This window comes from Schistocerca piceifrons, chromosome 9 (genome assembly GCF_021461385.2).
Source record: "Schistocerca piceifrons isolate TAMUIC-IGC-003096 chromosome 9, iqSchPice1.1, whole genome shotgun sequence".
Taxonomy (NCBI): domain Eukaryota; kingdom Metazoa; phylum Arthropoda; class Insecta; order Orthoptera; family Acrididae; genus Schistocerca; species Schistocerca piceifrons.
In genome coordinates, this window is record NC_060146.1 from 98,365,816 (window position 1) to 98,382,103 (window position 16,288).

At 43.6% G+C, this 16,288-nt stretch overlaps 1 protein-coding gene across 1 annotated transcript in view; it reads left to right on the forward strand.

Moving 5' to 3' along the window:
• LOC124717286 (histone-lysine N-methyltransferase EHMT2-like) overlaps positions 1-16,288 on the forward strand; it is a 50,301-nt gene that overhangs the window by 12,543 nt on the left and 21,470 nt on the right. Inside the window, exons 2-3 of the mRNA XM_047244101.1 lie at positions 3,370-3,946; positions 13,992-14,129. Coding sequence (XP_047100057.1) covers positions 3,370-3,946; positions 13,992-14,129 — 715 coding nt within the window. The remainder of the gene's footprint in view (positions 1-3,369; positions 3,947-13,991; positions 14,130-16,288) is intronic.

Consider the following 16,288-nt stretch of genomic DNA (forward strand, 5'->3'; position numbering starts at 1 on the left):
TCAGGCCGGGACCACTGGAGGCGTGCACGCGCGGTCGGATTGTGAGGCGCTAGCTGCGAGAGCTGCAAAGATCGTTGCCCACTCAACCTGGACACTGCAGTTGAGCGATCAGTTAACCTGTAATGAAACCTCAACTGCTGTGACATATTTTGAAACTGATAACGGCCCGCTGCACAACCATAACCTGATCTGCTCTATCCTGCGAAACCAGATTTCACATTTCTCTATTCCTAATGTTAAAGAACGTATTCCTCCCCTGGTTCCTTTGTTTTACCAGAAGCCAAACTGATTTTCGGAATGCATGATGGCTTTCACTTTTTGAGGACAATCGAAATTATTGTTTTAGGATGCATTCACAACTAGACCGAGCGTTCTGTAATTTTCGCGTTTTAAGATGTTCGAATTTTTGTGGATGGACTCTTATGGTTCCTCAGGTTTTACAGAATTAGTTGAGATTAATCTATTGAGATGAATATTCCAACTACTGGTGTAGTCTGATATAAAGTAAGTACAACAAGAGAACAGTGATTTAAACTCTTATTTAAAGAATAGCCGCGACATTTTAGATGTTGAGTGTGAACTGGAGCAAGAATTACACCATATAACTGAGAACTAAAAAAATTTTTGGAAATGTGTGGCATGTTCCTATGGGGCCAAAGTGCTGAGATCATTGGTTCAAAAAATGGTTCAAATGGCTCTGAGTACTATAGGACTTAATTCTGAGGTCATCAGTCCCCTAGAACTTAGAACTACTTAAACCTAACTAACCTAAGGACATCACACACATCCATGTCGGAGGCAGGATTCGAACCTGCGACCGTAGCAGTCACGCGGTTTCAAACTGAAGCGCCTAGAACCGCTCGGCCACCGCGGCCGGCTGAGATCATTGGTCCCTAGCATTACGCAATTCTTAATTTAACTTACACTAAGGACAACACACACACCCATCCCCGAGGGAGGACTCGAACCTCTGATGGGGAGTGCCATGTGAACCGTGGCAAGGCATCTTGGGATGCCTGTGAATGGTGCGAAAATTGGCACTTCACCCCAAATAACATAAGGGTGAAGACAACCACATGAGTGCTAAAAGGAATCCATTAAACTTTGGTTACATGATAATCAGTCAAATCTAAAGGCCGCAGATTCGACTAAATACCTAGGTATTATAATTACGAACAACTTAAATTGGAAGGAACACATGGAAAATGTTGTGGGGAAGTCTAACTAAAGACTGCGTTTTATTGGCAGGACACTTGGAAAATGTAACAGATTTACTAAGGAGACTGCCTACACTACGCTTATACTTCCTCTTTTAGAAAGCAGCTGTGTGGTGTCGGATCCTTACCAGATAGGGTTGATGGAGTACATCGAAAAAGTTCAAAAGAAGGGCAGCACGTTTTGTATTATTGCGAAATATGGGAGAGAGTATCACTGAAATGATACAGGATTTGGGCTGGACCTCATTAAAACAAAGGCGTTTTTCGTTGCGACGGAATCTTGCCCTTCACGGGCAAGCGCTCAACCGTGAGAGCTTCTGTAAAGTTTGGAAGGTAGGAGACGATCTACTGGCAGAAGTACGGCTGTGAGGACGGGGCGTGAGTCGTGCTCGGGTAGCTCAGTTGGTTGAGCACTTGCCCACAAGAGGCAATGGTCCCGAGTTCGAGTCTCGGTCCGGCACACAGTTTTAATCTGCCAGGAAGTTGCATATCAGCGCACACTCCGCTGCAGAGTGAAAATCTCAGTCTGGAAACCTAGAGCTTTTCGAGCAAACAACCAGTAAATACAATAAACGGTTTAATTTAAGATTTTGCAGCTGTTCGCCTGTGCCACCTGTTTAAGACATAGAAAAGATATCACACACTTACAGCACAGAGCAACTTTTGCTAGATGTTGATCTGCCTGTGGCTCGAGCAGGTGCAGACGGCACTGTGAAAAGGTCGGGACATAAACGTCGGGGCCGTGTCAGGGCCGAGCGTCGGACGAGTGACGGCCGTGCTCCGGACCGTTCCTGCAGGGGCCACACATGACCGGGGCACGTCCGTGTCTCTGTTGTTCCTGGTAGTGACTCGGACGCGGTGATCTGTGTTTCTGTTTGTGAAATCTGTAAAACATGTTCACTAATTTTCGTAATAGTGAATTAGGACTAGATGGAAAATACGTAACAATACAGGCTCCAAACAACTCAGGAAGTCTCTATTGGAATTACAAAAACACATATTCCATTGTGCTTCTTGCTCTGGTTGACCCATGTTATAATTTTATTGCAATAGATGTGGGAGCGTACGGAAAAAACTCTGATGGAGGCATTCTAGTAAATTTAAACCTTGGAAAGTCATTGGAAAACAATACGCTTAGTGTCCCAAAGAGTAAAACTTTACCCGGTAACTGATGTTGAACTTCCAATGGTAATTGTAGGCGATGAAGCTTTTCCTCTCAAAACATACTTGATGGGACCATATCTCGGCAGAAACTTAACAAATGACAAGGCTATTTTTCATTTATCGTTTGAGTTGGGCAAGAAGAATATCCGAAAATGCATTCGGTATATTGCAACAGAAATTTCGAATATTTAGGAGAATCCTTCAGGGAGATCCTCATAACCTTACAATTATTGTGACGGCTGCGTGTGTACTGTACAACTTTATTCGAAAAATGGAAGGTTATAGGGTGCCCGAACAGATGATGGATCAAAAGGAAACTGCTTAGGGATCCGGAAGATCATCAAATCTTCGAAACCTCGAATTCGTGGGAGATCAACAGACGCTGCATTTGCTGTACGAGAACAACTCAAAAAATTCCTGAATTATCCACAAGGGACTGTGGAATGGGAAGAACATGTCACCTTGGCGATATAACGATGACATAAACCAAACATCTGTTTGTAAAATAAAAAGTAAATAAATATCTTTCGGGTATTAAAACTTGTATAGTTTTTTTCTTACCTTTGGCTTGTAGATCTGTTGCAATTGTCTTCCAAACTCTGTCTTTGTACTCGATATTCCTGTAGTCTTCACTTCCCTGATCACAAAGAACAGGAAACTTACGAACTTCTTCTATTAGTCGTTCCACATCCGTGTTTTGTACACAGAACAGTCTTGCGCAGTTGAACAGCTCACAAGACAGTTCTACCATCAGGCCGTGTCCGTCACTGAAAAGTTAAACACGGCGAATCCCGCCCGGCCCGGCTCCGGCCCGATGACGTTCCCCGTGCACGGCCCGGTCATGTGGGGCCCGCTACATTTGTTTTAATGATGTATTTCGTTGTCCGGGTGACGGCCGATACTCGGACGTGTCTCGGTACGGACACGGTCCGGACATGTGTGTCCCGACCTTATGGGAAGAGAGCTGATCAGTGACGCCGTGTTTCAGACTCGTCCACCGTGTCAGCAGTCGGTGAGGACGGGGAGACGGCGGCCGCGGACCTGGCTGACCTGCTGGACGCGAGTAGCGGCGCTGTGGTGACTCTGGTGGCGGGCGAGACGCGCCTGGTGGCGCACAGGGCTGTCCTCGCCGCCAGGAGCCCCGTGTTAGCCGCCATTTTTGCCCACGACGCGCCGAAGGCCAGCGGCGGCCAGGTCAGCGTCGCGGACGTGGAGGGCCCGGCGCTGCGCCACCTCGTGGCCTACTGCTACACCCTACGGGCCCCCCAGCTGCGCGGCACGGCCCACCAGCTGCTGGCTGCCGCTGACAAGTTCGGCTTGCCAGCTCTCAAGTCTGCCTGCGAGCAGCAGGTGGCCGCGCAGCTGTCTGCGGAGACTGCGGCGGCTGCAGCTGTGGTCGCAGTCAGGCACGGCACTGACAGCCACAGGCAGGCCGTCGTGGCCTTCGTAAAGGCCCACCTGCTCCACGTGGTGGCCACCCGGGGTTGGGCAGAGGCGCTGCGAAGCCACCCCGAGGACTTGCTCGAAGTGATTCGGCTGCTGTCTCGTCTGTCAAACGAGACCGAGTAAGCATCCGACGAGCCACTCTTCTGCAGTTTTACAGATGTGTGCATTTTCAAACCTACAGTTTTTGCTACTAAGTTTCCCCAGATGAGCCAGTGCTCTAAAATACACCACCATAGATCACTACAGTTTTATCGACATTTCAGTCCGCAGTTTGTGATCTAGTGGCTAGCATCGCTGCCTCCGGATCGGAGGGTCCCGGGTTAGATTTCTGGCCAGATTGCCAATTTTCTCTGCCCGGGGACTGGGTGTTTGTGTTATCCTCATCATTTCATCATCACTGTCATCATTCGTGACAGCAACTACATTGGATTGGGTAAAAATTGGACTGTGCAAAAATTGGGACTGTGTAGTTGAGGACCCTACAAACCAAACATCACCACTGATATGTCGTAATAAGTTCATCAAATGTCTGAACTGAGCTGTGTTTGCCAACAAATAATTTATCAACTGTTTTGATCTTGAAACTTCCTGGCAGATTAAAACTGTGTGCTGGACCGAGACTCGAACTCGGACCTTTACCTTTCGCGGACATGTGCTCTACCAACTGAGCTACTGAAGCACGACTCATGCCCCGTCCCCACAGCTTTACTTCTGCCAGTACCTCGTCTCCTACCTTCCAAACTTTACAAAAACTCTCTTGCGAAACTTGCAGAACTAGCACCCCTGAAAGAAAGGATATTGGGGAGACATGGCTTAGCCACAGCCTAGGGGATGTTTCTAGAATGAGATTTTCACTCTGCAGCGGAGTGTGCGCTGATATGAAACTTCCTGGCAGCTTAAAACTGTGTGCCGGACCGAGAATCGAACTCGGGACGTTTGCCTTAGTTCTGAAAGGTTCGCAGGATAGCTTCTATATAGTTTGGAAGGTAGGAAACGAGGTACTGGCAGAAGCAAAGCTGTGAGGACGCGGCGTGAGTCGTGCCTGGGTAGCTCAGTTGGTAGAGCACTTGCCCACGGAAGGCAAAGCTCCCGAGTTCGAGTCTCGGTCCGGCACGCAGTTTCAATCTGCCAGGAAGTTTCATATCAGCGCACATTCCGCTGCAGAGTGAAAATCTCATTCTGTTTTGATCTTATTTGCAGTCACCAGTTGCCTTAAATTGTACATGTGCCACAAGGTGTTATTTATGTTTGTGGCATAAAGCATCTGAAGAGAAAGTACATCGACATATGGCAGCAGCCATTCTAGCTGTGGACACTACGATGTCCCACTCAGAATAGAAAAAAACCAGACACAGTGATGCGTATAGTCCACAGTCGGGGCACGCGATCATGCAGTCTTTATTCTGTGTGCTACATAGGTCACTCTACGTCTGATTACATAAAGTAACGTTTATTCTTGTAAGCTGTCTCTCTTTCCGCTGACAACGAGATACCTTTAAATGGTGACGTGATATGCTGACTGAAGGAAAGACGGTGACGAGAAGCAAGTCTGTCACCCAATTCCAGCTCGACAAATGCTTTGGCACGCTGCAGTAGTTTACAGAGGGCGCAATGTATTTAAAATTTTCCATTTCTGATTTTGTCATCCTATAAATATTGACCCTTGGGAGACTTACGTGAAGACTATTCCCACTTTAGTACTACAGTTAACTTCTTGTGTAGTTCTCTTTCACTTTGGAGATACATGTGTGCTGTACACCACACTACAGAATGAAGGATGTAGTTCTTAATCTGAGCATGTAAGGAATACATCCAACTAAAAATTGTGATGCAAGAACATGTGCATGAGGGTGTAGTTGTTTACTCCCCTCACATTCTGTGACTACCTCACAAGACACAAACCAGTCCTCACAACAACAAAACTCAGCTACTTTCCTTCTTTCTCTCTCCTTTTGTGTTCATTTGGTCCTCTGGATATGGGCCATACATCGGTACACTACCTTCTACAACACACACAAAGAGAGGGTTTTATAGGTCGAAACGCTGTTCCTGCTTCTTGGAACAGCAGACATTACACTCTGTCCAGCTGTCGTATTTGATATTTTCTGTTGCGTTACTTAAGAGGGTCCTGTGTGTTCCACGGTGTCTCCTTCTACTAGCACCCACCCTCTCACATCTATTGCAGTCACTGGTCCATCTCGAACAGTGTCGATGTTGATGAAGCCAACGGATCGAACTATCATTTGTTACTCTCTGTATCCACAGTAAAAACACCCTGTACAAGCCTAGTGCCTTCTAATTGGCAGAAACTTCCTTTATTTTTCATGAATGATTCATTATATATACTGCAATTTAATGATCTGTTTGCCTGTCAAAATTGCTTACTGACGTATTTCTTTTTTAGTTACTCCAAGGTAGAACTGTATTTCCATAAATATATATGAAAATTATAATTTTAAAGAAATAATATTTCACAGTAGATGTCTATTCAAGATATCCTATTACTAACACCATAACTTTAAATGAAATTCCTTCTGCCTCATTCCTGAGTATAGCTAGAAAATACTCTGTTGTTGTCGTGGTCTTCACTCCAAACACTGGTTGGATGCAGCTCTCCACGCTACTCTATCCTGTGCAAGCCTCTTCATCTCGGAGTAACTACTACAACCTCCATCCTTCTGAATCTGCTTACTGTTTCCATCTCCTGGCCTGCCCTTACTTTTTTACCCCCACCCTTCCGTCCAGTACTACACTGATGGTCTCTTGATGCCTCAGAATGTGTCCTACCAATTGATCCTCTCTTGTAGTCAGGTCGTGCCACAAATTTCTCTTCTCCACAATTCTGTTCAGTACTGACACAACAGTTACAAGATCTAACCATCTTATCTTGAGCATTCTTCTGCAGCACTGCATTCAAAGGCTTCTATTCTCTTCTTGTCTAAACTGTTTACTATCCATGTTTCATCTCCATACATGACTACACTACACACAGAATACTTTTAGAAAGGACTTCCTAAAACTTAAATCTGTACTCGATGTTAACAAATGTGTCTTCTTCAAAATCGCTTTTCTTGCCATTGCCAGTCTACATTTTATATCCTCCCTACCTCAACCATCATCAGTTATTTTACTTCCAAATAGCCGACCGCGGTGGCCGTGCGGCTCTAGGCGCTCCAGTCCGGAGCCGCGCTGCTGCTACGGTCGCAGGTTCGAATCCTGCCTCGGGCATGGGTGTGTGTGATGTCCTTAGGTTAGTTAGGTTTAAGTAGTTCTAAGTTCTAGGGGACTAATGACCACAGCAGTTGAGTCCCATAGTGCTCAGAGCCATTTGAACCATTTTTACTTCCAAATAGCAAAACTCATCTACTACTTGAAATGTCTCGTTTCCTAATCTAATTCGCTCATAATCTCTTGATTTAATTCGACTACATCCCATTATCTTCGTCTTGCTTTTGCTGATGTTCATCTGATATCCTCTTTTCAAGACACTGTCCATTCCATTCGACTGCTCCTCCAATTCCTTTGTGTCTCTGACAGAATTACAGTGTCATCAGCCAACCTCAAAGTTTTTATTTCTTCTCCCTTGAATTTAATTCCTACTCCAAATTTTTCTTTTGTTTCCTTTACTGCTTCCTCAATATACAGATTGCGGAACATCAGGGATAGGCGACAACTCTGTTTCACTCTCTTCCCCACCACTGCTTTCTTTTTGTACCACTCGACTCTTATAACTGTTATCTGATTACTGTACAAATTGTAACTAGCCTTTCGCTCCCTTTATTTTATTCGTGTCACCTTTACAGTTTCAAAGAGAGCATTCCAGTCAACATTGTCAAAAGCTTTCTCTAATTCTACAAATGCTATAAACGTAGGTTTGCCTTTCCTTAACCAATCTTCCATGAGAAGGCGTGGGGTCACTATTGCCTCGAGTGTTCCTACATTTCCCCTGAATCCAAATTGATCTTCCCCTGAGGTCAGCTTGTACCAGTCTTTTCTGTAAAGAATTCGTGTTAGTATTTTGCAACTTTGAATTATTACAATGATAGTGAGGTAATTTTCACATCTGTCAGCAACTGCTTTCTTTGGGCCTATTATATTCTCACGTGTTTCATACATCTTGCTCACCGGATGGAAAAGTTTTGTCATGGTGGCTCTCCCAAGGCGACCAGTAGCTCTAATTGAATGTTGTCTACCCAGGGGGCCTGCTGCCTTCACTATTTCATCTCTCAAAGATACCCATTCTTCTTCTATAGTATTCCTTTCCACTATTTTTGTCAATCGTTCCCTACTACTGCATCTGAAACTCTTTGCCACCTCTGGTTCTTTCAGTTTATTCAGGACCCATCTCCATAAAACCCTGCCTTTTTAATCATTAATCTGCAGGTCATAACCAGTAAATTGTGGTCAGAGTTGCTGTTGTTGTTTGTTGTTGTTCTTGTCTTCAGTCCTGAGACTGGTTTGATGCAGCTCTCCATGCTACTCTATCCTGTGCAAGCTTCTTCATCTCCCAGTACCTACTGCCGCCTACATCCTTCTAAATCTGATTAGTGTATTCATCTCTTGGTCTCCCTCTACGATTTTTACCCTCCACGCTGCCATCCAGTAGTAAATTGGTGATACCTTGATGCCTCAGAACATGTTCTACCAACCGATCCCTTCTTCTGGTCAAGTTGTGTCACAAACTCTTCCCCAATTCTATTCAATACCTCCTCATTAGTTATGTGATCTACCCATCTAATGTACAGCATTCTTCTGTAGCACCACATTTCGAAAGCGTCTATTCTCTTCTTGTCTAAACTATTTATCGTCCATGTTTCACTTCCATACATGGCTACACTCCATGCAAATACTTTCAGAAACGACTTCCTGACACTTAAATCTATACTCGATGTTAACAAATTTCTCTGCTTCAGAAACGCTTTCCTTGTCGATATCTCCCCAGGAAATGTCTTACAATTAGAAACCCTATTCCAAAATCTCTGTCTTACCATTATAAAATGAATCTGAAATCCGGCCGAAGTGGCCGTGCGGTTAAAGGCGCTGCAGTCTGGTACCGCAAGACCGCTACGGTCGCAGGTTCGAATTCTGCCTCGGGCATGGATGTTTGTGATGTCCTTAGGTTAGTTAGGTTTAACTAGTCCTAAGTTCTAGGGGACTAATGACCTCAGAAGTTGAGTCCCATAGTGCTCAGAGCCATTTGAACCATTTTTTTAAATCTGAAACCTTCCGGTGTCTTCAGGTCTCTTCCACGTATACAACATTCTTTCATGATTCTTAAACCAAGTTAGGATTAAAATATACTCTGTGCAAATTCTACCAGTTGGTTCTCTCTTTCATTGTTCTCTCCGTCCGCCCCCTGTAGCTGAGTGGTCAGCGCGACAGAATGTCAATCCTAAGAGCACGGGTCCGATTCCCAGCTGGGTCGGAGATTTTCTTCGCTCAGGCACTGGGTGTTGTGTTGTACTAATCATCATCATTTCATCTCCATCAACGCGCAAGTCGCCGAAATGGCGTCAAATCAAAAGACTTGCACCCGGCAAACGGTCTACCTGACAGGAGGCCCTAGTCACACGACATATATACTTATTTATTCCTTTCCCTTAGTGCATATTCACCTACTACTAATTCCAGTCCCCTAGCACCCTTAAATTTTCGTCTCCCTTAACTATCTGAATAATTACTTTTATCTAATCGTACGTTTCCTCAATCTCCTCCTCATCTGCGGAGCTAGTTGTCATATAAAGTTGTACTACTGTGGTGAGTGTGGGCTGTGTGTCTATCTTGGCTACAATAATGCATTCACCGTTCTGTTCATAGTAGCTTACCTGCATTCCTTATTCATTATCAAATGTACTCCTGAATTACCCCCAATTTGATTTTGTATTTGTAACACTGTATTCGCCTGACCAGATGTCTTGTTATTCCTGCCTCAGAACTTCACTAATTCCCACTATATCTAACTTTAACCCATCGATTTCCCATTTTAAATTTTCTAACCTACCTGGCCAATTAAGGGATCTGGCATTCCATGCTGTGATGAATAGAACGCCAGTTTTGTTTCTCCTGATAGCGACGTCCTCCTAGGTAGCCCCTCCCGCCCCCCCCCCCCCACCAGAGATCCGAATGGGGGTTCATTTTACCTCCGGAACATTTTACCTAAGAGGATGCCATCATCATTTAACCACTCAGCAGAGCTACATGCCCTCAGGAAAATTTACAGCTGTAGTTTCCCTTTTCTTTCAGCTATTCGCAGTACCAGCACAGCGAGGCCATATTGGTGGTTTTAACAAGGCTAGATCAGTCAGTAATCCGGATTATTGCCCCTGCAACTACTGAAGAGGCTGCTGCCCCTCTTCAGGAGCCACACGTTTATCTGACCTCTCAACAGATACCGCTCAGTTGTGGTTGCACCTATGGTGTGGCTATCTGTATTGCTGAGGCACGCAAGGATCCCCACCAACGCCAACATCCATGGTTCATGGGGGGAAAAAATACACTAGCTAACTTAAATAGAGTCCCTTCAGTAATTCCTGATCGTCATCTTCTTCATTGCCTCAGGCTTCACAAATTTTTGAATGGCCAGCTTATTGCAAAAACAATTTCTCATCCAACTTCTGTTCCCATCTTCAGGATCTATGTGATAGTCTTCATGTTGAGTTAATCGTAAATTCGTAGCACAGCAACGTACCACACCTTCAATATGATATGCGAACGTCTCTATTGGTTAGTGTCATTAAATATTGCTTCTATAGTATATGGAATGAATCACACAACTTTTAACTGTTTATTTTCTTTTGCCATGACTATGACTGCTTCATTATTAACTCATTCATGAAGTATATGTTTAATTATACTATCATCCACATTCCTCTCACAGTTGTTTCTGCTTGTCAAAACATTACATACAAACTTCCGTCGAGTGGCTTACTTAGCATAGCTTTTGCACTGCACTGAGAGAATAACTGCCAGTCCCATACTTCGTAACGTCTTACCTCAACGCATTAGTAGCTTTAATTTATATATGTGGTCTACTGACAAACCTGCAGAAGTCACGTGACTGAGAACACAATGTGCATAAACTAATTTATATATTCCCTAGCAATAGCCACATTCAAACAACAGGGGTGAAATGCTGACCTTCAACGTGGAACTCGAAGCTACAGAAATGTACGTCTGTAGACAACTTATAGAGGCGACAACACAACTAAAGGGAAATCGCCTATTTTCGACGTCAACGTGCAACACCCCTAGTACACGCCAGGCGGCGGCGTAGGCTGTGGAGGGCAAATGAAACGTGTTGAATGAACGAGGAAACAGTACAGTCGCTACCACAGTACAGAAAGGGAGCGATTTATCTGACGTCCAAACATGCACGAGCATTGGCTTTCCAGCCAAGAAGCATTTTCGAAACTGCCAAGTTTGTAAATTGTATGTGTGCTGTCGAGTTATTATTTCCAAAAAGGAAAGTTTTATCTATTTTGACTGGTGCTCTTTAGTGGTAATGGAAAAATACATTTTGAAAAGAGGAAATTAACTGGAGTGCCATTAATTAAAAGAAGCAGTCAAGTAAACAGAATGATATGATAGCAAACGATAAGTCCGGCAGTGTCGCAGCTACCACAGTACAGAAACTACTGAGATATAGAAAAGTTGGCAGGCAAGGTTAATGTCATTGAAATGAAACATTGGTTCATATACTGACGATACCTTTACATAGATAAGTACCTTACACACCTTGAAAATATCTTTCAAGTTCAACTGCCTACCACAAAATCATTCGAGACACCGATCGACAAGAGCGGAGACACCGGAAGAGAGCGGGCCTCAGGAGAGAGAGATATCGAGAGAGACCGATCCAGACTCCGCTCGTGTTTATATACAAATAGACAACTTAAGGCAAATCTACTGTCATTCTTACTCAGTCTCTTACTGCTCTGGAAGTCTCTTGCGGGGGAAAATGTTCGAGAGACTTCACTGCGCTCCTTTCCGTTGCGACCGATCGCATCAAATTTGGTTGTTGACGCCGCTTGCGCTCCATTTGATGCATTATTATCAATTAAAAAATACAATTGCTCTCTTTCGCTAGTTTTGACATCTGTAGGCTCTCTCACATTTAGGAATTAATTGCAATTTTACGTTATAAGACAACTCAGAAACAATACGCGAAATTCACACAAAAATACGACGTTTCTGACGTAAGTTTACATAAATTATTTCAGTTTTGGGACTGAAATTTATTTACAAATGGAAAGAAACATTTCACCGTCCTGGTTAAAGCACAACCTGCGTGGCATAATGGCACCACCCAAAACCGGTGCCAAGACAACTGTTGTGCATTGCGTGCCATGGATGACAGTGGTGAATGATGGCTGCAGAGACGTGTATGAGCTGACAGATATGCAGCCATTGAGCAGTTGACTGCCCAGATGAACTAAGGGGATATCAACAGTGTTTATTTAACGACCATTCAGCGAATGTTGGTACATATGGTCCTGCTTTTCATCAGTGACGAAGGATGGAAGTTACATGGGAGCACCAGAACTAGGTGTACACTGAATGGCGACAGGTGGCCATTTCGGAGAATGTTTCCGTTGCACTCATTGGATGAACTCGTCATTCTGGAAGGCACAAAGGATCGGCACAAGTATGCATCTATCCTTGGGGACCAGGTCCACCCTTACAAACAGTTTTTTTTTCCTCGTCATGATTGCATCTACCAGTAGGACAACGCAACCTGTCACACAGCTCGCAATACATGTACATGGTGTGAAGAGCATCAGGGTGAGTGGCCTGTAATCCCCTCGCCACGAAACTAGCGGATTTCAAACCAAACGAGAATGTACGGGACCACTTTGATCAGACAGTCTGTGCCACGGATTGTCAACTGAGAAACCCAGCACAGATGACCGTGGCATGACAGCACATGCCTCTTGGAGCCTATCAGAACGTCATTGGTTCTCTTCCTGCATATCTCGCAGTTGCCCATGCGGTTATTTAGCCTATTCAGTGTTTTGACAGGTGATCATATTAATGTAACTGGACAGTGTTGTATGTATATAACACAGAGTGTAGATGTACGACTGCATATATTTATATTGATGACTGAAGTCAGTGAATGCACAATATTATGCCATATTTAATTCATTTGCAGTCTAATAATAGCAAATATTAGGAGAAATATGGTTTGAGGTTGATTAGCAAGTCCAAGTAGATGTGTCAAGAGCAGCAAGTCAGGTGCTGAAGTGCGGGCATGTGGATGCAAAATGTTTAGTCTGTACTGGCAAGTGTAGTCCATTTAATGGTGCAGCAGTTGTGGCCATGCGAAAATATCAGGTAGTACATTATGTGACTTATTTTTGGGAATACTGTTAGACACAGAGGAAAAATAACTATCACACAGGAGTGGGTAGATGTTAAGGTACCAGTGATCACAATATATGCTCTTTATACCCATTGCCAAGCGTAATTGTATATATGCGTTGTCTCTGTTTTCTTTACTGATCTTACTCAGACACTTAAACTTTGCAGTCAAATGATATTCAACATTGGTCTGTTCATTGAGGGTACTCGTTGGCTAATATGAATCAAATACAGGCACTGGGAAATGTTTCAATTTCTGTGATATTAATTCTTACAGCAATTAAATGGTTTACTGGAATGGCTTCATAATATCGCAAATTTTTTACCCCTTGCTTCTCTGATCGTCCTCCCCACTAGTTCAAAAGCTGCTCTCCTCGTTTTGCACCTGTGGCTTTACAGCCCGTCCGTGACACACGAGCTGGGAACATCATTCAGTGACTACAGTGCCCAATCAGTTTATTTAAAGTTTGTTCGAGTTCTAGTTTCTGTTTTATTGTTGTTTTTATGCATTCAAATTGTGCTGTAATATCGCTCCACGATAACTGTTGGCACTTGTATGTACCTCTCATTTGCATATTATTTTATACAACATGTTTTTTTGGTATGCAACGGATTGTTGTGAGAATCTGAGGAGAAGAGGTGTGCGAACTGATTACCTCGATGGTAAGGGATTCACCTTTGTGGTCACAGTACAGTCGCCGGCAGTGTGTGTTCCATTGTTAAGAATGACAACCCTTAGCAGTAGTGCCTGTAGTGAGGTTCCCCCCTGGCCTCCTCGCTAACACGGTTTCTCCCTCGGTCTAGCACTCCAGCCACTGGAGACAGCAGGGCGACGGCGGACGGCACCTCCAGCGAGCAAAGCTGTACTCCGGTGGCAGCCGCGCCACCAGTGGAAGCCTGCCCCACTCCACCACCTGGTGATGCTGAAGTCTCTCGCATGAGGTGAGTTCCATCGCAACGTGCCCACGTTTTTCACGTTCACAGTATGAATTACGGGGGCGTCAGCCAGTAGTTACAGACAATAAATCACACACCATTTTATTGCATTTTTCAAGAAGGCAGAGGGGAGACTCCTAACAGTAAAGTACTTGTTTCAGTCGATCTCCACATACTTCTTTGCCTTCACAGAGTCAGTAGCATTTAGCTTGAAGATTAAATGTCAACCTTTGAATAACCATGTATATTTCTCAATTCACCTTTAGATTAGATTAGATTACATTAGTACTTGTTCCATAGATCATGAATACGACACTTCGTAATGATGTGGAACGTGTCAGGTTAATAAAAGGTGTCTATACAAGATATTACATAAGACAAAATATTACATGACACTCAATATTTCTAATTTTTTGTGGATTTTGGGAAATTATCCACTTACTATATCCAAAAATTCATCTAATGAGTTGAAGAAGTTGCCATTAAGAAATTCTTTCAATTTTCTTTTAAATGCTATATGTCTATCTGTCAGACTTTTTATGCTATTAGGTAAGTGACCAAAGACTTTTGTGGCAGCATAATTTACCCCCTTCTGAGCGAAAGTTAGATTTAACCTTGTGTAGTGAAGATCCACTGTTAAATGCAGAGGAGAGAGCAGATAGGTGGAAAGAATACATTGAAAGCCTCTATGAGGGTGAAGATTTGTCTGATGTGATAGAAGAGATAGGGGATCCAGTATTAGAATCGGAATTTAAAAGAGCTTTGGAGGACTTACGGTCAAATAAGGCAGAAGGGATAGATAACATTCCATCAGAATTTCTAAAATCATTGGGGGAAGTGGCAACAAAACGACTATTGACGTTGGTGTGTAGAATATATGAGTCTGGCGATATACCATCTGACTTTCGGAAAAGCATCATCCACACAATTCCGAAGACGGCAAGAGCTGACAAGTGCGAGAATTATCGCACAATCAGCTTAACAGCTCATGCATCGAAGCTGCTTACAAGAATAATATATAGAAGAATGGAAAAGAAAATTGAGAATGCGCTAGGTGACGATTAGTTTGGCTTTAGGAAAAGTAAAGGGACGAGAGAGGCAATTCTGACGTTACGGCTAATAATGGAAGCAAGGCTAAAGAAAAATCAAGACACTTTCATAGGATTTGTCGACCTGGAAAAAGCGTTCGACAATATAAAATGGTGCAAGCTGTTCGAGATTCTGAAAAAAGTAGGGGTAAGCTATAGGGACAGACAGGTCATATACAATATGTAAAACGACCAAGAGGTAATAATAAGAGTGGACGATCAAGAACGAAGTGCTCGTATTAAGAAGGGTGTAAGAGAAGGCTGTAGCCTTTCACCCCTACTCTTCAATCTGTACATCGAGGAAGCAATGATGGAAATAAAAGAAAGGTTCAGGAGTGGAATTAAAATACAAGGTGAAAGGATATCAATGATACGATTCACTGATGACATTGCTATCCTGAGTGAAAGTGGAGAAGAATTAAATGATCTGCTGAACGGAATGTACAGCCTAATGAGTACACAGTATGGTTTGAGAGTAAATCGGAGAAAGACGAAGGTAATGAGAAGTAGTAGAAATGAGAACAGCGAGAAACTTAACATGAGGATTGATGGTCACGAAGTCAATGAAGTTAAGGAATTCTGTTACCTAGGCAGTAAAATAACCAATGACGGATGGAGCAAGGAAGACATCAAAAGCAGACTCGCTATGGCAAAAAAGGCATTTCTGGCCAAGAGAAGTCTACTAATATCAAATACCGGCCTTAATTTGAGGAAGAAATTTCTGAAGATTTACGTTTGGAGTACAGCATTGTATGGTAGTGAAACATGGACTGTGGGAAAACCGGAACAGAATCGAAGCATTTGAGATGTGGTGCTAAAGACGAATGTTGAAAATTAGGTGGACTGATAAGGTAAGGAATGAGGAGGTTCTACGCAGAATTGGAGAGGAAAGGAATATGTGGAAAACACTAATAAGGAGAAGGGACAGGATGATAGGACATCTGCTAAGACGTGAGGGAAAGACTTCCACGGTACGAGAGGGAGCTGTAGAGGGCAAAAACTGTAGAGGAAGACAGAGATTGGAATACGTCAAGCAAATAATTGAGGATGTAGGTTGCAAGTGCTACTCTGAGATGA